The sequence below is a fragment of the Halichoerus grypus genome, chromosome 9, assembly GCF_964656455.1.
Source record: "Halichoerus grypus chromosome 9, mHalGry1.hap1.1, whole genome shotgun sequence".
NCBI lineage: Eukaryota > Metazoa > Chordata > Mammalia > Carnivora > Phocidae > Halichoerus > Halichoerus grypus.
Window position 1 is genome coordinate 53,428,895 of NC_135720.1, and position 23,163 is coordinate 53,452,057.

General features: G+C 35.9%; 1 protein-coding gene across 4 annotated transcripts in view; it reads right to left on the reverse strand.

The window, feature by feature from the left end:
- Positions 1–247: 247 nt before the first annotated feature.
- Positions 248–23,163, reverse strand: part of QRSL1 (glutaminyl-tRNA amidotransferase subunit QRSL1) — a 29,346-nt gene continuing 6,430 nt past the window's right edge. For 2 of the 4 annotated variants that reach the window (XM_078054923.1, XM_078054926.1), the window contains exons 2-11: positions 21,883–22,042; positions 21,469–21,567; positions 20,340–20,436; positions 16,212–16,388; positions 12,986–13,161; positions 12,784–12,896; positions 10,771–10,963; positions 10,098–10,215; positions 3,293–3,498; positions 249–795 (exon numbers count right to left, since the gene is read on the reverse strand). In XM_078054923.1, the coding sequence (XP_077911049.1) occupies positions 575–795; positions 3,293–3,498; positions 10,098–10,215; positions 10,771–10,963; positions 12,784–12,896; positions 12,986–13,161; positions 16,212–16,388; positions 20,340–20,436; positions 21,469–21,567; positions 21,883–22,042 (1,560 nt within the window). In that variant the 3' untranslated portion in view covers positions 249–574. Of the gene's footprint in view, positions 816–3,292; positions 3,499–10,097; positions 10,216–10,770; positions 10,964–12,783; positions 12,897–12,985; positions 13,162–16,211; positions 16,389–20,339; positions 20,437–21,468; positions 21,568–21,882; positions 22,043–23,163 lie in introns of all 4 variants that reach the window. The other 2 variants (XM_078054925.1, XM_078054924.1) reach the window with 2 other exon arrangements.

A 23,163-nucleotide genomic window follows, 5' to 3' on the forward strand; every position in this document is an offset into this window, starting at 1 on the left:
ATCTGCCTCGCTGTTGAGGTTCTCTCTGGAGGTACAAATTATAGCCTTTATTAGCACTTTGGTTACAAAGATGTACAAGTTCTGAGAGGCTTATCCCTAAGCTTACCTTTACTCTAAGCTCTTATTAATGAACATTTTTGCAGAATGCATCATTTTCCAGGAACATGTGTCTGTGTTAATGTAAATCCTGTACTTAATACTTAGTGGATACTTCATAAATGCTGACAGATGACTTCCAATTAATTAACTATATCACAGTTTTTTTTTTTAATATTTTTATTTATTTGGCAGAGAGAGACACAGCGAGAGAGGGAACACAAGCAGAGGGAGTGGGAGAGGAAGAAGCAGGGAGCCTGATGCAGGGCTCGATCCCAGGACCCTGGGATCATGACCTGAGCCGAAGGCAGACGCTTAACGACTGAGCCACCCAGATGCCCATCACAGGAGTTTTTAAAAAGTGATTCCAAGGAATGATTGTGTTGACAATGAACCAAATTATAGGACTTTAGCAAGATCATCCGACTTCTCTTGAATATAAAATCAAGTTATTTTAATTTGCATGCTATATTTATCACTATTGTTTTAGAGAAACAGAAGATAACTTTTCGATTTCAAAGTCTGATGAAAAATCATCCATTAGTTCTTGAAGCTGAATAACAGGAAACTGTACTTGTTTTTCAAACCAACTGGCAACTGTAAGAAGCTGCTGGTCACAAAATGCACGTCCAATAAACTGAAGTCCTATTGGCAAACCTTGGTTTGAGAGGGCTACAGGGACACTCACTGCTGGCAATCCTGAAGACAAGAAAGAAACCCTATTAGCTGATTAATTTTCCATCCTAAGAAGGGGAGACTTATCCTCCTTTCCAGTGCTAGTAGGTACAAGACAGATAAGGTTTAAAAAATGACAAAAGACATATGATATGCTGTACCTTCCTTTGCTCACTTAACAATATATCTTGGAAATCACTGTGTATCAACTCAGAGACTTTCTTCATTCCTTTTTTATAGCTGCATAGCACTCCATTATGTGGTTTGTACCATAATTTGTTCACCCATTCTTCTATGGTTGGGCTTTGGGCATTTAGGTAGTTTTCAGTATTGAGCTATTTCACACCATGCTTGGGTGAATTACCTTGTGTACATGTTTTTTGGTATTCTTTTTTTTTTTTTAAAGATTTATTTATTTATTTGAGAGAGAGAGAGCAGGGGAAGGGAAGAGGGAGAGAATCTCAAGCAGACTCCCCACTGAGCGTGGAGCCCGATGATGCAGGGCTCGATCACACCACCCATGAGATCATGACCTGAGCCAAAATCAGGAGTCGGATGCTTAACTGACTGAGCAACCCAGGTGCCCCATGTTTTTTGGTATTTTTGAAAGTCTCTCAGATGAATAGAGATTGCTTCATCAAAAGATAAATGCATATGTAACTAGATATTGCCAAATTCCTCTCCAAAAAAGTTGTACTATTTTGAACTCCTATCAGCAAAATGCTTTTTCACCATAGCATTACCATATGAATATGTTGTTGAGCTTTTGAATGTTTGCCAATTTGACAGGTAAGAAATAGTAACTCAGTTTTAATTCCAGATTTGGGGCAAAGAAAGCACAAGATCCTGGGATATCTTGTTATGCCATAAAGTAAGTAAGTTTTTAGAAATTAATGGGGATAGGTCTAAAGATTACATGTAACTTGAAAGGGCTCTTATTGGCCAATTTGAGCATCAAAACCAATAATGACAGTAATTGTTTATAATACACTGAGTTTTTAAAAAAGCAAAGCTGTCTTTAGAGAAGACTGCTAGCTAATATATGTAGAAAGAATGACAGAAAAATCAGCATTTTGTAATTCTCCAGGAAATAATTCAGGCAAGGATCATCAAGAGATCTAAAACTGGGTTCAAGAATTTTGGGGAATAGGATATTCACACAATCTCAAAGTATCACCTCACCAATTGGTTATAATTGATAAAAGGAAAAATATACCTTTACATGGAAAATACCTGGCACTTACTTCCTTAACTAAGAAATCAACTTAGTCTCCGAAAGTGGAACAAACTGACATTAACTGTTTCCTGACATGAAGACCATGTAGTATTTCTGCCAAAATGTTTGACTCAACCCAGTCATGAGGAAGCAATCTAACAAACCCAGATTATGGATGGGACATCCTATAGGGCAACTGCACTAGGCTCTTCAAAAAAGTCAATGTCAATTAAAACAAAAATTTTAAAAGGTGGGGCATTTCTAATCAGAAACTATGCAGGCCAGAAGAAAGTGGCATAACATTTTTTAAGTGCTAGAGAAAAGAAATGTCAAGCACAGATCCTGTATCCAGTGAACATAACCTTTAAACATGAAAAGAAATCAAGCATTCTTAGAAAGAAAGTTAAGAGAACTAGTTAACAGCTGACCTACCCTAAAAGAATGGCTGAAGGAATTTAAACCAGGAAGAAATGAACATAGTAAACAAAAGTACAGGGAAATACAATAGGCTTTCCTTCTCTTGAGTTTTCTACATTTAGTTTGATGATTGAAACATGAATTATAAACAGTCTGATGTATTCCAAGAAAAAAAAAACAAAACAAAAACCAAAAACCCAAAGCAGAAAACTGAGGTATTGTTCTAAATTTTAAAAAGATCGTAAACAAATGTAATATATCTATGGGGGGAAAACAATTTTATAAAAGACATTTTTGGTAAAATTGAGAAAATTTAAGTATGGACTATATTTGGAATATTATTATATTCATGTTAGTCTTCCTAGGTGTGATAACAGAATTGTGGTTATGCGGGAAAATGTCATCATTTTTAGAAGATTTATGCTAAAGTATTTAGGGGTGAAGTATCACGACATTGAAACTTTCAAATTATTCAGCTAAAAAAACGTGTGTGTGTGTGTGTGTGTGTGTGTGTGTGTGTGTATACAGAGAGAAAGAGAGAAAGGAGAAAGCAGATTAGGCAAAATGAATGAATCCAGGCAAATGCGTATCGGTATTCATTATACCATTCTTTCAACTTTTCTGTAGGTTTGAAAATTTCCAAAATAAAAGTTAAAATTACGCTATTAGTAGAATGACTCTGAGTATGCATGTGCATGGTGACTGTAAGTGCACGCAGGCCTAAGCATGTGCACATACTACACACGCACACACGTACACACATTCCTAAGCATTCCAGAAGGACAAGCTGTTGCCTTCAGGGAACAATTTAGCTAGAACCTAAGTTGAAGACCAGGGTGCCTGTCTAAATATTTGAAGAAATCCAGAACATTCCCAAGGGATCCTTACCTGCCATATTTACAGCCTGTGTAAAAATATCATCCTGGGCGCTTCGTGTCCTGTTGTCTTCTTTAATGAACTCCAGGTATGGTACCGCCTCACTCAAGGTGGTGGGAGTCAGCAAGACATCCACTCCGGAGTTAAAAACATTCACAAAATCATTAGCAATGAGTCGTCTCACTTTCTGTGCCTTAATGAAATATTTCTCATAGTTTCTGTGGAAAAATAGGTGATATTTTAAGGATTTTTAAATTTCTTTGAATCAATTTTCACACATAAGGCTTGTGAAAGAATGACTGGATTCTTGACCTTTATAAGCAGGCACCACTAAGATTCCTAACAACACATATAAATGATTTTTGTTCAACTGTGCTGTTATTTCTAAAAATTTGTGTATCAGGAGTTTAATCAGAATTCACTGCTAGATACAATTCTACACATGTAATCACAAAATAGTGATATCATTAAATAAGTGGATATCATCCACATCCAGGGATATCATTAAACCAGAACATTTATTTTCAGGTGAAAAAAAATCAAGTGCATAGCAATTAAATGACTTTCCAAAGGTTACAAAGACGGGCAGTGGTAAAGGAAAGACTAGAACTTAGGTCTTTGAAGGCTTATTCTAATCCTTCTTCTATTATAATGTCTTACTTCATCTGTAATATAATGATAACTCATTATTATAAGGATTCTGAAGTTTTGCAAAATTCTAATATGCCATCATAATTAGACACTAGGAAACAGGCTCTGGAAACAGAAACTGGAGAAAGTATACAGTGTTTGCAATTTTGTATTTTATGGATAGGCATACCCCAAGAATGAAAATGTGAAATTCAAGGAAAGAGGCTTACTTTACTGAAGAGATTAAGGAATTAGCCACTTATAAAAGTGATTACAAGTCAATGATGCAAAGAAAGGGAAAAAGAAGGCACTCTTTAGATCCTTCTGAAGTGGATACAAAGGCTGGCAAAAGTACTGTTTTAAACTTCAGTTTCCTCACCTGTAAAAATGGATATAACTACTACAGTCTTATTGAGGACCAAATATAATAAAGATAAAAATGTGCTATCTTTTTTACTCTAAAAGAATCCTATAGAAATATCAAATGTCTTTACTATCATTTGACCACAGGGTCGACAGAGAGAGAAATGCAGGTATCACCTATAATTTATACAACAATAACAGTTGATGGCTTAAATAATGTCATTAACAGCATTTCCCAAACCTCAATTTTATTCAAACACAAGCAAAAATTTGTTTTCTATTAAATTTCTTCCTACTTTAAATATGGTTCAAAAACACAACTTTTGCTTCCATTAATGATAGAGGGATGGAATTTACCCTGCCATAGTAAATAGTAACATACCCTAGTATTTACCCATAGTAATTTTCCCTGCTTTATTTTGCCCAGAAAGCTAGGCAAAATAAAGCAACCATTTTCAGATATTACAACAGGCATTCAAGAGAGAGAGTTCTGAGAGAAGGAAAGGAAATAAGTGAGCCCTTTAATTTCCCCAGTGTAATGCCTGGAGGCACTTTCCAGGCCTCAGCCCAGACAGGAGGAACCTAAACAGAGTTTTCAGGAAGTTAGAGAAGGAGAATGGAAGTGCAGGGAGGCAAAGACAACTGGAATTTGCTCGCCAAGTACCGGAGAGGAGAAAATAGCACACAGAGCTCAAGAGATCTGCAGTGATCCCTCAAGTCTTTGGCTGAGTACTGACGTGTGCACGTAGGGAGAAGACATTCTCAAGGCTGGGGAAAGAATCACTGAAAAGTCAAAAAACTGCAAGAGCTGATACAGGGCTAGAAATAGTGTGTGTTCCTAATGGCCAAAGAGGGAAAGTCTTCATAATACATGAGGCATCCGGCAGAATTCTTCAAGGGTATTGCCTAAAAAAATAATTGCCTAAAAAGCAAAGCTTTTTAAAAAGGAGACTTGAGGGGCGCCTGGGTGGCTCAGTCAGGATCAAGCCCCACATCGGGCTCCTTGCTCAGCAGGGAGCCTGCTTCTCCTTCTGCTTGTGCACACTCTCTTTGTCAAATAAATAAAATCTTAAAAAAATAAAATAAAAAGGAAGCCTTGAAAGGATCCAACGGATTCTAAGTAACTTAACGGCATCCCAGAACAAAGCCCAGCACTGTTTAAAGGAATACAACAAAAATGCAGCTAATGACAATGTAAAAGTTGCCACGCCCAGCCATGCAAAAAAGCAGAAAATATAACCCATAACTAGGGGGTAAAAAGAGCAATCAATATAAAGAGATCCAGAAACAAGAGAAATTAGCAGAATTAGCAGATAAGAACATTAAAACATGTATTTACTCCTATAAATATGTTCCATATGTTCAAGAAAGTAAGAAAACATGGTATCATGAAGAAATTGAAGAGATAAGAAGACCTACTTGGAAGTTCTAGGAATGAAAAATACAAAATAGGAAATAAAAATGACACTGGATGCGACTGACAGCAGGTGACACAGCAGATCAGTGATTCTGAAGATAGTAACAGAAACTATCCAAAAGGAAGCGCAGAGAGAAGGACTAAAAAAGGAAAAAAAAAAACAAAACAGGATGGAGCCATCAGTGCACTGTGGGACAACATCAAGCAGATTAACGTACATATGAATGGAGTCCCAGAAGTGGGAGGTCAGAAAAAATATTTTAAGAAACAGTGGCCAAAACTTTTCCAAATTTGATTAAAATGGGCGTGGCAACTTTTACATTGTCATTTGCTGCATTTTTGTTGTATTCCTTTAAACGGTACTGGGCTTAGTTCTGGGATGTAGTTAAGCTACTTAGAATCTGTTGGATCCTTACAAGCTTCCTTTTTAAAAAGCTTTGCAAGGATGTGTCTAAAATGGCTTTTCGTCTAGGCTAATTTAACTCTACTTTAGGCAATATGATTAAAATGATAAACCCACAGATACAAGAAGCTCAACAAACCCCTAAGCAAGAAGAAATATGCAGAAAACCACACCAAGACACATCACAGTCAAATTCCTGAAAACCAATGATAAAGTCTTAAAATCAGCTGGGGGGAGGGGGGAAGACATGTTATACACAGAGGAACAAAGACAAGAATGACAATAGACTTCTCAGAAACTATGCAAGTCAGGAGGCAACAGAACAAGATCTTTAAGGTATTGAAAGAAAAACCATCAATCTAGAATTTGATACCCAGAGAAAATATCAAAATTAAAGGTAAAATAAAGACTTTTACATATAAACAAAAGCTGAAAGAATTCATTGCCAGCAGGATTGTACTACAAGAAATATTAAAGTTCTTTAGGGAGAAAGAAAATTACACCAGATGGATATTTGGATCTATACAAAGGAATAAAAAGCACCAGAAATAGCAATTATCTGGACATATATAAATGACTTTTTTTCTTGTTTTAAATCTCTTTAAGAGAAAAGTTATTATTTAAAGAAAAAATAAAAGAAGGCAGGAAAAGAGGTTAAAAGAAAGAACAGATAGGACAAATTGAAGACAAACAGTAAAAATCAGATTTAAATGTGGCTCAAATGTAAGTAATTATGTTCATTAAAAATAAACTGTGGATTCCTAATTCAATTAATTTGTGTTTTTTGAACAAAAGGTAGTAGAAGAATGACAAAATTGTAAACTGAGGTACCACATGAAGAAAAAAAAAATGTTAGGAGTTGTTATAGTTCCTGGCACATAAATTGACTTTGTAAGACTAAAAAAAAAGCATACCCAAATTCCATTTTTCCTATCACTCATGTCTATCCTCCCCTCACAAAACAAATGAACAAGCAAAAAAAACCCCTCAAAACAAAAAAGCTGACTTAAGTTCCCCGACTCAGAGATAGGGAGGCCAGCAGAAATTCTCACTTCCTTTTGTCTATACCTCCAACCGGTGACCATGGAGAAGCTTTCAGACTCCTCTCCTTCAGTTTCTTTATATGCTGTTACAGTGACCTAGACAGTCTATCAACTTGTGCCCTGAGATACACAATTTGATTCTGATCAGTTATATTTGGCAAATGTAACATTTTCCACTTAATGAAAGTCTTTGCTTAGAAAACCTCTCAGCAACATTTCATTTTCTTTTCCTACTCCAAAATCATTACAATCATCAGTCAAAATAGAAGTCTTTTATTTTTTTAAAGTTTTTATTTTAATTCCAGTTAATTACCATACAGTGTACAATATAGTGATTCAACAATTCCATACATCACCCGGTGCTCAGGTGCTCATCATAAGTGCACTCCTTAATCCCCATCACCTATTTAACCCATCCCCCCAACTACCTCCCCTCTGGTAACTATCAGTTTGTTCTCTATAGTTAAGAGCCTGTTTCTTGGTTTGCCTCTCTCTGCCCCTGCTCCACCCCTTGCTCATTTGTTTTGTTTCTTAAATTCCACATGAGTGAAATCATATGGTATTTGTCTTTCTCTGACTGACTTCTTTCACACAGCATAATACTCTCTAGCTCCATTCATGTCATTGCAAATGGCAAGATTTCATTCTTTTTTTATGGCTGAATAATATTCCATTGTGTATATATATACCACATCTTCCTTATCCATTCATCAATTGATGGACCCTTGAGCTCCTTCCATATCTTGGCTACTGTAAATAATGCTGCCACAAATACAGGGATGCATGTATCCTTTTGAATTAGTGTTTTTGTATTCTTTAGGTAAATACCCAGTAGTGTGACTGCTGGATAGTCCTATTTTTTTTTTTTTTTTTAAGATTTTATTTATTTATTTGACAGAGAGAGACACAGTGAGAGAGGGAACACAAGCAGGGGGAGTGGGAAAGGGAGAAGCAGGCTTCCTGCCGAGCATGGAGCCCGATGCGGGGCTCGATCCCAGGACCCTGGGATCATGACCTGAGCTGAAGGCAGACGCTTAACTGAGCCACCCAGGCGCCCCTGGATAGTCCTATTTTTAACTTTTTGAGGAACCTCCATACTGTTTTCCACAGTGGCTGCACCAGTTTGCATTCCCACCAACAGCGCAGGAGGGTTTCTTTTTGTCCACATCCTCACCAACACCTGTTGTTTCTTGTGTTTTTGATTTTAGCAATTCTCACAGGTGTGAGGTAATATCACAGTTTTGATTTGCAAGAAAAGAGTCTTTTAATATGGAACATAATCAAATATTTTTAGGCTTTTTGTTTTCAAGCTTTACCAAAATACAACTGACATATAAAATTGTGTAATTTTAAGGTGTACAATATAATTGGATAATGTATATATTGTGAGATGATTACCACAATAGGGTTGATTAACACATTTGTCACCTTATAGAATTACAATTTTGTGTGTGCTTTAATGAAATAATTCTCATAGTTTCTGTGGGAAAATAGGTGATATTTTAAGGATTTTTTTAATTTCTTTGAATCAATTTTCACACATAAGGCTTGTGAAAGAAGAATGACTGGATTCTTGACCTTTATAAGCAGGCACCACTAAGATTCCTAACAACACATATAAATGATTTTTGTTCAACTGTGCTGTTATTTCTAAAAATTTGTGTATCAGGAGTTTAATAGTAACATTCATCTTTTTTTTTTAAGATTTTATTTATTTGAGAGAGGGAGAGAGAGAACATGAGCGGGGTGAGGGGCAGAGGGAGAAGCAGGCTCCGTGGGGCTTAATCCCAGGACTCTGAGATCATGACCTGAGCTGAAGGCAGATGCTTAACCGACTGAGCCACCCAGGCACCCCCAGAACTTATTCATCGTATCACTACAAGTTTGTATCCTTTGACCAATATCTCCCTATTTCCCCTAGACCACAGACTCAGGCAACCGCCATTGGATACTTAGGTTGTTTTCATGTCTTAGCTATTGTGAATAATGCTCTGAGATAATGATTTCATTTCCTTTGGATATATACTCAGAAGTAGGATTGCTGGATCATATATGGTAGTTCTATTTTTAATTTTTTCAGGAACCTCCATGCTGTTTTTCATCATGGTTGTTCAAATAATATTTTTGGAAAAAGTAATCCTAAATATCTGCCCTGAAGGGATACACAGATGAACAAAATGCTTTCTGTCCTTGAGGGAATGTAGAAAAACTCCAGGAGTTTTTCATTACAACAATCATTCTTGCCTTTTCACACTTCTCATGTCCTCTTAGACAGACTTGGTGGTATGCAAGATGAATCCTATTCGCAAGATGAATAAATTTATATTGAAGACAATCTAAGTAGGAGCCCTAGTAATTTAGAATTCTTTCTTGGAGCAAACAGATACATAATGTAGGGGAAGACTAAGTTAATCTGCTAAATTTTTCAAGATACACCAATGTAACTTCCTGCTTAAGTCTCTAACAACAATAAGCCAATGTGGCAAAAACAGGGGACATTTAATGAGGTTAAAATTCTTCAGGGCTTCCTACTTAGTTTTGTACTAATCATTTAGCTACAGTGTGAATGTTTTTTTGCATTTGAATAACCAGAAACTAAAAATACTATAAACAGGCTTTTAATTATAATTTCTAATTCAAATCATAAGGATTTTGCTTCTTTAGCAAATATCTCAACTTGTAAGACCTGGTAGACATGCTACTAATGTACTCTTGAGTGCTCAAGAATGGAGAAAATTCCTAATTACTTACTCTTTTATTTTTTTTATTTATTTTTTTAAGATTGCTTTATTTACTTAAGAGAGAGCGAGAGCACAAGCAGGGGCAGAGGGAGAGGGAGAAGAAGACTCTCCACTGAGCAGGGAGCCCGATGCAGGGCTCCATCCCAGGACCCCAGGATCATGATCTGAGCCGAAGGCAGACGCTTAACCGACTGAGCCACCCAGGTGCCCCATTACTTACTCTTTTAATAAGAAAAAATTTCCTGAGAGAATTCTTCCTCTCACCACATCATTAAACCCTTCCCGCCTGGTTGCAGCATACATGGCTTCAGTAGACACGTTGATGTCACATCTGTGACCTAAAAACAAAAAATTTGAAAAGGAAATAAAGTTTTGACTTTTGAAAAGCAAGTGTAGATTCACATTTCTGACCAATACTAAAATTTTGGGAGACTGTCCTTAAGTGGCTCCTCTTCTTTATCTGCCAAGAATCAAGGAGAGAGGAGAAAATAACCAATAGGGAAACTTCATTTGTTCACCTCCTCATCTATCCATCCATCCCTCCATCCATTCATCCATCCATCCCTCCCTCCCACCCTCCTCCCTCCATCCATCCAAATATCTACTGAACTCCTACCATGTGCCAGGCACCACATTTGATAGACTGAGAATACGAAGATAAGACACTATTCCTGTAAAATATTCACAGTTCAGAGAGGGGAGCCGAACATACAGAGATATTTATGATGAACAGTGTAAGCAGAAGGCTAAATGACAAAGGTAAGAGGATTCACTGGTTTACTTGTCTAAATCATTAACATTAACTCCGGGGATAATTTTTTTTATCACGGATAAGTAAAACTTCCAAATGTTGGAGACAACTACCTTAAAAATCCCAAACACAGCCATCTTACCATATTCTAGCCCATCAAATCTTGCCATATTTGATGCCACTTCCGATGTACACAATACATGGTAGCAGATAATTGAGTAACTGGTGTGAGGCAGGGACACTTCGATTACTTTGGCCCCCTCAGACTCAAAGAGATTAGCAGCTTTGGACCAAAAAGATCGCACTTCACTTGATAATTCTGGCACAAGATATTCCTTATTGGAAAAAGCCAAGATACAGAAATTAGAACATCTGTATAGATGGTTTTATAAAAATATGTACTTTAGGAACTTTGGCAATACATTAGAAAATCTGATTAAATTGCTAGTAGGTAGCTAGAAAAATTGAACTAATTTTAGAGTGTTGATGGCATGACAAGCACTGTACTCATTATTTATAAGCTGGATATAACAATATTAAAGATGAGAGAAATGGCCAGAGAACCCATATTTGTTAAACATTTAACAGATACTATCAGAGTATTATCAGAGTATTTAACAGAGTATTATCAGATACTCTGCTAGATGCTTTTCAAAGGTCCTCTCACTTAATGCTTTTGCAGAAACTTTTGGATAAGGAGTCTCAGATTGAACATTTTTTTTTTTTCAAGTGGGCTCCACACTGGAGCCCAACATGGGGCTTGAACTCAAGATCAAGACCTGGGCTGAGATTAAGAGTTAGATGCTTAACCAACTGAGCCACCCAGGTGCCCCCTCACTTAATGCTTTTAACAATCCCATGATGTAGGTATTATCATCCTTCATTTTATTAATGAAAAATACTGAGACTGGACAAGTTAAGTAACTTTCCTAAAGTTACACAGCAGGAAAGTAGAGGATCTAGGATTCTAAACTGGTCTCTTTCTACAACCTATGCTTTCTCTAAATCCTTAAAGGAAGGCACAGCTATTATCTTAACTGAAAATTATAAAGAAAGTATCTCTCTACAGTGGTGGTCTCACATGGGGGCAATTTTATCCTCTTTCTCTCAACCAGGGGACATTGGTAATGTCTGCAAACATTTTTTGTTTGTGGGGTTGTGCTGTGGTGGGGGTGCTACTTCTGAGGGTAAAGGCCAGTGATGCTGCTAAACGTCTTACAATGCATAGGACAGTGTCCCACAACAAAAAATTATCCAAAAAATTACTGCTAAGTTTAAAATTTAAAAAGCTTTTTAAAGGTCAGTAATTTAACATATTTACTTTCACATATGAATTACTCAGTTGCTACTGTAATAAAAGTAGTAGTAATACTAATAATGGTAGTAAAGACGGTAACATGTATTAAGCCTTTACTATGCAAGGTATGGCTCTGGGCTATGTTGTTTACATACGGGATTAGCAGATTATGGCCTACCAGCCAGATATAACTTGCCAGTTATTTTTGGAAATAAAGTTTTACTAGAGCACAGCCACACTCTTTCATTTACATATGGTCCCTGGCTGCTTTCACACGACAGTGGCAGAGTTAAATAGTGACAATAAAGACTGTATGGCCCACAAAGCCTAAAATATTTACCAACTGACCCTTTACAGAAAATGTTTACAGACTCCTGCTTAACATGATTAATTTTTTTTATTGAGGTATAACTGACATACAACACTATGATAGTTTCAACATACGATTCAATATTTGTATATATTAAGAAATGATCACCACAATAAGTCTAAGTTAATATCCATCACCATACACAGTGACAAGAGTTTTTTTTCCCTCATGATAAGAACTTTTAAGATCTACTCTCTTAGTAACTTTCAAATATGCAACACGGTATTATTAACTACAGTCACCATGTTGTATATTATATCCCCACGATGATTGCCAAATTTAAACCTTACTACTCTCTGAGATCGACACTGTTATTATCCCCATTTTGTAGACTGGGAAATTGAGCTTAGAATAAGTCATGTGCTCAGGTTGCACAGCTAATAAAAGTGGCAGAGCAGGATTCAAACCCAACCAGTCTATTTCCCAAGTCTGTTGCTCTGTGGTTGACTTGAAAGTATTTCTGTAAAGTAATAAAAGGGAAGAGTTACCTTTGGAATTCCTATACATAGTTTGTTCACATCTGCCAAAGTGGGAAGTGTAAATGGTTTAACAGGATCTTGTATTGTGGTAGAATCTTTGGGGTCATGCCCAGCCAGCATACCTGTAAAGAAAAATACTTAGGAATGACAGACATATTGTTTTACAGTGAAACTTACAATGTTTTGAAACTCTATGGAATCATATAAATACCTAACACAATTGCTGCATCATCCACACATCTGGTTAAGATTCCTGGCACATCCATTGAATTCACCAGGGGAATGAGGCCATGACGAGAAACTAAGCCATAGCTTGGTTTGAAACCAACAACCCCACAGTGGGCAGCTGGATTTCTGGTCGATCCTCCTGTATCTGATCCTAAAGCCCTGGAATTTAAACGGAATTTTCTTTAGAAGAATGACATATCTCCCATTATATCTGGAATCTATTTTTAAGTGTATACTTTTAAATTTTATTTCCCCCGGTTATACAAAAGTAAGACATGCTTGTCTCAGAGAACTCCTAAAATATAGAAAAAGTGTAAAGAGGTAACAAAATATTCTACCGCCTGAGGCAAACACTGTTAACATTTTGGCATATTAACTTCAAGACATTTTTAAAATGCAGTTTTCTTTCATGGCTCAGGTCATTCTGTAATTATAACTTCCCATCTCTTTTTTTCTTATCATGAGCCTTTTGCTAGCTCATTAAAATCACTGAAAATTTAAAATATGTATAGTATTCCATCATATCAATTAGTGATTCCCAGGATTTTAAAGCCCATTCTCCTATCAGTATACATACAGATACCTTATACCTTCCTTTAATGGCAGTTTTACAGTATGCTTTTATAAACTAAACACACTTCTCCCAGAAATTCATACACAGAACCTTCTGCTACCTCACTTAGAATCATGGATAGAAATGTACTTTATTTAAACATTTATGTTGTTGCCAAGAAGGATAATAACTACATAATAAATTACTTTGTAATAAACACCTGTAAACATAAATCTTTGCCCATATGCCTGATTATTTTTTAGGCTGGCTTCCAAGAAGTAGAGTTAATGAGCCATAGGGTCTGCCTGTTATTCTAAGTTCCTAATCTGTATTGTCAAATGACCTGTCAGAGAGGCCCTGCCAATTTATACTTCCAACTGCAGTGAATCAGATTTGGCCTTATGTTTTATTATCATCACTGAGTACTAGCAGTTCTGAAAAGTTGGTTATCTGAATAACCAAAAAGCTTTGTTAATGTGCATTTTTGAATAATTTTTCACATTTATTTGTATTTGCATTACCCAACTATGAAGTGCTCATTTCTTTGCTCAGTTACCTATAGAGTATATGTTTTTCTTATTAAAAACAAAACCAAAAACTAATCTTGAGGACATTTTGTTAAGTGAAATAGGTCAGTTATAAAAGCACAAATACTAAATAATTTTCACTCTAGGTACCTAGAGTCTTCAAGTTCATAGAGACAGAAAGTAAAAGAGTGACTGCCAGGGGTTGGGGGGACAGGCAAATGGGAAGCTGTTGTTTAAAGGGTACCAAGTTTCAGTTCCGCAAATGAACCAAGTCTGGAGATTGGTTGCACAACAATGTGAATGTATTTAACACTGAACTGTATACTTAAAAATGGTTAAGATGGTAAATTTTAGGTTATGTACATTTTACCATAATTAAAAATTTTTTTAAACTTTATTTCAGAGAAAAAAGGTTTTTCTGATTAGGAAAGTATATGTGCCAACTACAAAATTTAAAATATTGTGTAAGTATATAGTGTATAAAGTGAAATTTCTCTTATAATCACTGCCTCCCTAACAATCCCATTATCAGTTTTGATATACTCATCCAGACACTTCCATGCAACTAACATATATACGTATGTAATTATTACTTTTAACAGAAAGAAGGTCATACTGTATGTAGTATTCTGCAACTTATTTTCCACGTAACAGTGTATCTTTGATATCTTTCCAACACTACAAAGCACTCTCGCTCATTCCTTTTAGTGGGTAAACAACCTTCCTGTTTTTAAAACTATTATAAAAGAAGCAAATCAAAAGGGGGGTGGGGAAACAAAGCAGAACACCTGATAATTTGGGACCCATTCAATCTGAAGTTACTTTGGGTCTGTGCCTCTCTTGACTATACCCAGAATAAAGCTTTGGACTGAACAAGGCTCCTACCAGTCACATGGCCCTTGAGCTCTATAGAAAATGCAAATTAGATTGTCTTTCTTACCAAGTCCACGTAAGCTACGAAATCAGGCTGTTGCTTTCACAATTTCTAAAAGGACACATTTTCTTATTAGGATTCACTGACGGCTGTATAAAAGTAAAACCTACATTTCCATAGGAATTATGTGTCAAAATGCCATATCTTCTCTGAGCACATTCAGAAAGATGAACATTAAGTAGCATGATGAGAGGAGAAAAAAGCACCTAATCTTGCAGTCCTAACTTGTCAGAACTCTCATTAATATTAATGCAATGCTACAAAATTCCACAGAGAGAAAATGAAATGGTTTTACTTGTAAATAAGATTTCAGAGAAACTAAAAAAAAAAAACAAAAAAAACCCCTCAAGAATCTAAATCTCAAAATATAAATAATTTATTGGTTGCAATGTCTGTGACAGAGCTTAGTTTCAGCGGGTAATTAAGGAGAAATGAAATACATACAGTACTACTAAAGAAACACACTCAATTTTATACTGAAACTGAGAATGTAAATAACAGTGGTATTTATTTACTCTTCTTTAGGTGGTTAAGAAATGCTTTACAAATGGGACTTAAAACATAAAGCATGATGGATGGATTCTTCCCAAATACAAAAATAGGACAGTTGAACAAATCAGCTCCTAACAAACATGAAAAAAACTATACTCCATGATATACATTTTTAGTTGCAGATTTATGAAAACACTATTTTAAATATCCTACTGATACATATCAGGAACATTTTTTCTTCCCCCCCCCTTTTTTTAGACAAGCCTGATTTAGCTGAAGGATAAACCATAATTAATAGCTCAGCAGCATTCAACTAAAGCCATGGTATCTTAGTCCCTAAATATTTGTACCATCAGTGAACAGAAACCCAAATAAATTATTTTAAAAATGAAATTCAATTATGCTAACTGGTTTATTCTGCAAGATCCATAAAATCATGTTTTTTAAGAAAACCAGATACTATAGAGGAAGAGTTTAAATATTATCTTCAATTAAAGTTAAATGTATAAAATACACATTACATATACTGTACAGTTGAGCATATTTATAAGATACAATTTTTATATACCATCAAGCACAAATAACTCACTAAAAGAAATAAAAATAGCACATATGAACTACTCTATTGTTGGATTCTGAGGATGGTTTATGACTATTTGTATTTGGCCGGGCTTTACAGTACAAACAGAAGAAAGCACCTTACGCAAAGCATGTGAACGCTGCTACCGCCGCCGCACTCCCTCCTGAGCTTCCTCCAGTTATAAGCCAATTTGAATCCTCATTCTCACCATGGGCCTTCTGCTTCCTCTTTTCTCTATATTGTTTTGAGTAACTCCAGGGGTTTTTAACTGGTCCAAATACACCATCTGTGCTTCCAGATCTGAGATGAAGTGAAGTAAGATATCTTTAACGAAACTTTCACTTTATATGAGAATTTCACTTCCTGATTATATTATTTGCTCCTAACACTGTATAATCCACTGGAACTTGAATTGGAAAAGGCAAGAAGCCTGCTTAGATGTAGTCTTCATTAATTAGATGGTTGAGGAGGTGGAGGATGGGAAGTAAGAGCATGTGGGAGAAAGTAGAGAAAACTAGTCTGCTAAGAAAAGAGGATTTTTACCCCAGTTGATCATCCAATTCAGCTTATGATGATTTCCCTTGTAAATCAAGGTCTTGCAGTTGAAGAGTGTCATAAACACTCAAAGAGTTAACAAGAAGTCCTCTGAAGGATTCCCTCTATTAACCAGATGTTTTAAGACAAGCGTAAGTTAAATAATAACTTATTTTAAAAGTTTTGAATTAATTTCAATCTTACAGGTAAATTGCAAAAATCAAATATGAAAAGGACTTTATACCCTTTACCCAGATTCACCTATTATTAACAAATCACCCAATTTGTTTTACCATTTGTGTGCTTTATGTGTGTCTGCAACATATACAAATACTTTTTGTTTCTGAACCACGTAAGGGTAAATTAGGTGTATCATGGCCCTTTACCCCTAAATATTTTAGTATGTATTCAGTGTGCATTTCCTAACAGTAAGGGTTTTCCCTTATGCAGTCACAGTACAGTTATCAATCTCAGTAGACTTAACATCCATACAATATTTTTATCTAATCCATTGTATGTAATCCAGTTTGGTCAGCTGATCCAATAATGTCCTTTACAGCATTTTACCCCCTCCCAGTACAGTCTCGAGTCAGGTATTGCATTTAGTTATCATCATCTCTTTAGCTTCTTTTTGTACATTTTAAATCATTCACCAGCCAATGGACATTGAGTTATTTCCAGTTTTTGGCAATTATGAATAAAGCCACAATAAATATTGTACTGAAAGACCCTAGCCATTGCTTTTGTGTAAATATGAGTCTTCATTTCTTGGGTAAATATGTAGGACTGAGAATGTTGGATCATATGATGTTTACTTTATAAGAAACTGGCAAACTATTTTCCAAAACGGCTATACCATTTTGCATTTCCTACCAACACTGTATGAGATACTCAATTGCTCTGCATCCTTGTTAGCACTAGATACTGTCATTTTTAAGCCATTCTAACAGGTGTATGTATCTCCTTGTGGTTTTAATTTGCATTTCCTGAATGACTAACCATGCTCAGCTTTTTTTTCATGTGTTTATTGCCAACTATATATCTTCTTTGATGAAATGTCTGCTTACATATTTTATCCATTTTTTTTTTAATTGGGCTGTTTTCTTATTTTTGAGTTGGGTAAGGTTCTATATATACTGGATGCCAGTTCTTTCTCAGATATATGTTTTGCAAAGATCTTCTCCCAGGCTGTGGCTTGTTTCTTCATTTTTTAGTAGTGTATTTTAAAGTAGAGAAGCTCTTAATTCTAGTGAAGTCCAATCTATCAGTTTTTTATTTTATGGATTGTACTTCATGTGTCTCATTTAAAAAATCTTTGCCTAACTCAAGGTCACAAAGATTTTCTCCTACATTTTCTTCTATAAGTTTTAAGTTATACTTTCCTTAGGCTCTTTTAATCTGGGAATATTTTCGTAGCCTTTCTTCATTTTTTATGATATTCATATTTTAACAGAATGTTTCTCATTTCAGACTTATCTTTTATTTCCTTGTTATTAGTTTCAGGTTTAACATTCTCAGCTGGAATACTGCATAGATGATGGTGTGTCCTTAGGGAATCACATCTAGTGTTACACGATGTCCACTTACCCTCACTGATTATGTTCATTTTGATCAGCTGTTCAAGGCAATGTCCTAATAACCAATGTTCAAGTTTACTCTCATGGATTAATTCATTCAACATATATTTGCTGAGTGCCAAGAGATACCACTGTAAATAAGAGAGTCAAAGATTCTGCTTCTATGAAACAGGGAGCACAGACCAAACAAATATTACAAATGTGACAAGTGTTATAAAAGGGAAAATAGAAAGCACTTTTGGTGACACACTGAATGCTTTCTCTCCTAAATCAGGAACAAGGCAAGGATATCTGCTCTTATTACTTCTACTCAGTGTTGTACTAAAGTCCTAACCAACACAATAAGAAAGAGAAATAAGAAGAAATAAAACTGCCTCTATTTTTAGGCTACATGATCATCTACATACAATATACCAAAGAATCTACAAAGATCAACTAGAACTAAAAAGAGAGCTTAGCAAGGTCATGGGATACAAGGTCAATATAGAAAAATCAATTATATTTCTATATACTAACAAACAATTAGACATTAAAAAAAATACCATTTTATCATTAAAAAACTGAAATACTTGGGGGGTGCCTGGGTGGCTCAGTCAGTTAAGCATCTGCCTTTGGCTCAGGTCATGATCTCAGGGTCCTGGGATAGAACCCTGCGTTGTCAGGCTCCCTGCTCAGCGGGGAGTCTGCTTTTCCCTCTCTCTCTGCCCCTCCCACAGACTCATGCTCACTCTCTCTCAAATAAATAAATAAAATCTAAAAAAAAGTTGAAATACTTGGGAATAAATCAAACAAATTACATACAAGATTTATATGCAAAAAATCATAAAAATACTGCTGAGAAAAATTAAAATCTAAATAAATGGATAGATATAAAGTGTTCATGGATCATAAGATACATATTAAGATGTCAAATCTCCCCAATCGATCTATAAATTCACAATCATAATCAAAATCTCATCAAGCTTCTTTGTAGAAATCAGCAAGCTGATTCTAAAACTTCTATGGAAATGCAAAGGACCTAGCATATGTAAAATAATTTTGAAAAAGAAAAACTGTTAATGGACTCTCGCTACCTAATTTCAAGGCTTACTATAAAGCTACAGGAATTGGGGCACCTGGGTGGCTCAGTAGGTTAAGCATCTGCCTTTGGCCCAGGGTCCTGGGATCGAGCCCCACGTCAGGCTCCCTCCTCAGTGGGGAGCCTGCTCTTCCCTCTTCTTCTGCCCTTCCCCCAGCCCACTCGTGCTCTCTCACTCTCTCTTGCTCTCTCAAGTAAATAAATAAAATCTTAAAAAAAAAAAATAAAGCTACAGGAATCAAGATAGCATATTAAAGTAAGTAGAGAGATCAACAGAACAGAATCCAGAAATAGATCTATATATGTATATATGCTCCAACTGATTTTTGACAAAGAAACCAAGGTAATTTAATGAGGAAAGGATAATCTTTTTTTTTACAAATAGGGCCAGAACTATTGGACACCTGTGCAAATAAATGAACCTTGGCTTTATTCACACCACATACAAGAAAATTAACTCAAATGGATCATGAGTCTAAAGGTAAAAACTAAAACTTCTAGGAGAAAAATCTTTGTGACTGTGGGTCAGGTAAAAATTTCTTAGTTAAGATACAAAATGCATTAATCATAAAAGAAAAAAAAAAGATGAAGTGGACTTCATCAAAATTAGGAACTTTCACTCTTTGAAAGGAATGTTCAGAGAACGAAAAGACAAGCCAGAGACTTGGAGAAATTATCTGCAAATTACCTATCTAACAATGGACCTGAATCCAGAATATATAATATATAAAAGAACTCTTAGAACTCAGTAGGACAAACAGCCCAATTAAAAAAAAAAAGGGTAAAAGATTTGAATAAATACTTCACCAAAGAAGAAACATGGGTAGCAAAATAAACACATGATGTTTAACATCATTAGTCATCAGGGCAATGCAAACTAAAACCAAAATGAGATCTGACCATATACCTATTAAACAATAAAACATAATCTCACAGAGGGACTGAGAAACTGGCATTAGAGTCCTCAAGAAATCACCTCAGGGCTTTTGGGTACCTACATTTAATGAAATTAAAGACAAAGATGAAAGAAAAACAAGGGAAGAGAATTTTAATTTTACTTACCCCATTGCAAACTCATCTAAATTTGTTTTTCCCATCAGGACAGCTCCCTTATCCAACAACTTCTGAACAACTGTAGCATTGTAAGGTGGTACATAACCTGAAAAAATTAAGTTATTTTTATTGTAGGAGAGAAAAGAGTGAACATGTAAATCACACGCAAGAAACAAGATTTTAAACTACAACTAAGCTATTGATATTGACATGTATTAATTATTCCTAATTTGAGTAGCAGGTAGTACTTTCTTCCAAAAGCTAGTTAATTTTAATCTTGCTACTGCTAATTGCTCCATTTTCCAAAGGCAATGGTATATTCACTATTTTTATCATCTAAAAACATTAACAGTTACTGCTACACAATACTGAATGATACAGATGTACCCAATTCATTTGAAACTAATAGCACATCATTAATTTGCTCATTGTACTTGAAATGCTATATCCCATAGTAATTTTTTATCTATTTCCAGTCAGAAATAGATCTTTATTCTCAACTGAAATTTCATCTAGTGTGTACTCCAAGACAATATCAACAATCTACCTATCAGAGGAACCTGGGGCATATTCCTCATAGACTTTCTTTTAGTGTGTAGCACTCTGAACAAGATTCTGCCACGTCTTTTTCCTTCTAGGATCCAGAAATCTTGAGAAACAGGTTTCCTTTTGACCTACTAAACTGTAAAGAATAAAACTAAGCATCACTATATACTCAGATAAATATAGTGATATAAGAGATGGAGGAGTTGGGAAAGAAAAAACAACTAGACAATAAAAGTGAATCCTCAGACCACCCTCACGAGAGAGGTGATGACAGCCCCTTCCTCCCTAGTCCCGTGGTATCGATGAGTGGGAGTCAGAGGGCGCTGAGTGTGTGTGTGGTGGTCAGTCAGTAAATCTCCCTAAGTAGGATTTCTAAAACATCCTAAATAGGATATATCCATTAAGCTGGCCTACCTCTAAGGGATAATTTTGAATTCCGAAAGAGCCAAGAGTAAAAATATTCCAGCCTAAGTACTTCTTTTGCAGATATAATTAGTCTGAGAATACTTTGGTGCTTTAGTATCTTATCTTTAATTTAAGCTGAAAAAATAGTTTCATAAAACTACTAATGCTCTGGTTGATTAAACTTTACCTTTCAGCATGTTTGATGCACATGTTGTCTCAATGCCAGACGTGCTAAAGTTGTCTTTTACTGCAACGGGAATTCCATCTAAATCCCCAAGTGAGTGACCTGCGTTAAAAAGCCAAAAGAATAGGAGCTACATCCAGAATATAAAGACACATTACTACTAGTTATTACAATAACTATTAGTTTTTGGTAAAGATACTTCTTCATAAATCAAGTTGATGTTAGAAATTATTACAGTTGGGCATTAGAAAGCATCACATACCCATTAGCCTTATTTTTATTGTACCTCATGGCAAGTTCTTTAAATAAGGCTATGTTTTATGTTAAAAAGCCTCACTTGACAAATGGAGACTGCTACATCCAATTAAATTCTTTCTCTAGGGATATGCCAATTAAGTAAAATTCACAGTAATTTACCTTTCTTGTATCTTTTCTCCGATTCTTCAGCTTGCTTTAAGGCCACCTCTTCTGATACAGTAATGTAAGCATTTAGAAATTTGGTCTTCTTGATAAGGGAGAGACATTTTTGACAGAGCTCTGTTGGAGTAATGTGGCCTTGTTTCAGTGCTGTAGAAACCTGTAATATATACAATTCAAAAACCTTTTACTGAGGGGTGGGGGCATAGGTTAGCCCGGGGATGGGTATTAAAGAGGGCACATACTGCATGGAGCACTGGGGGTTATAGGCAAACAATGAATCAGCAAAAACTAAGGATGGAATGTATGGTGATTAACATAACATAATAAAATAAAAAAAACTTTTACTGAGGCTGCAGAAGATACAAGTATTATACTGAGTGGGCAGATAGAGTGCTGAGGTGTAAAATGTTGAAGTGAAGAGAACTCTATACCTCGGGAGTATAGTGAATGAGGGTGATGCACCCATCAGCCTGAGTAGGGGTGAACGGGGTGGGGGGAGGCTTGGCGTGGGTGGGGCATGGGGGGGGCAAGCCGGGAACACAGGCAATGCAGAGTGAGAGCAACAGCTGGACAAGGCCCTGCAGGGCCTTATGACTCGAAGTGATATCTTTATGTTTTACTGCAGAATTCGAGTAAGAGCCACTACAAGTTGAGAGAAATGCTTATAAAATATGGGTTCAAAAGCAAACTAAAACCAAACTTCTCCGCAATCCTGTCTTGGAGGCATTAGAAAGGCTAGTAAACAAAGTGTTAAGATAAACTGCACCACAAGTGACCAGAATCTATATGTTTATAGTAAGCGAAGCTTGAAGTGATGACTATTTAATACTTCCCGGAGGAAGTAATAATAAGTACTTACTAATTAGATAAAAGCAATGAACAATAAGTCAAAGATGACATCAAAGCTTTGCAGATTATCTGAACAGAGTTGGATGAGATGGGGGCTTGGGGAGAAGGTGGATGGGTGGAGTAATGTTTATTGAGTATTTACCAAGAGCCGGATACTGTTGCTTTACGTGCATTACTACCTCCCTTCACCTTAACACAACCATGTAAGTTATATCTTATTAACCTCATTTTACAGATGCAGAAACTGAAGCTCAGAGAGGTTAGTGATTTGTCCGAAGCCACACAGCAGTACAGGGTAGAGGGAAGGTCATAAACACGTGCTCTTCCACTATCTCTCTCTGCGCTATAGCAAGCTTAGTCTGTTCTCTGAGCTGACTGCACCTTCAGGTGTCCGACATCCACCAAGCAACAGGAGTTTGCATTTGAGGA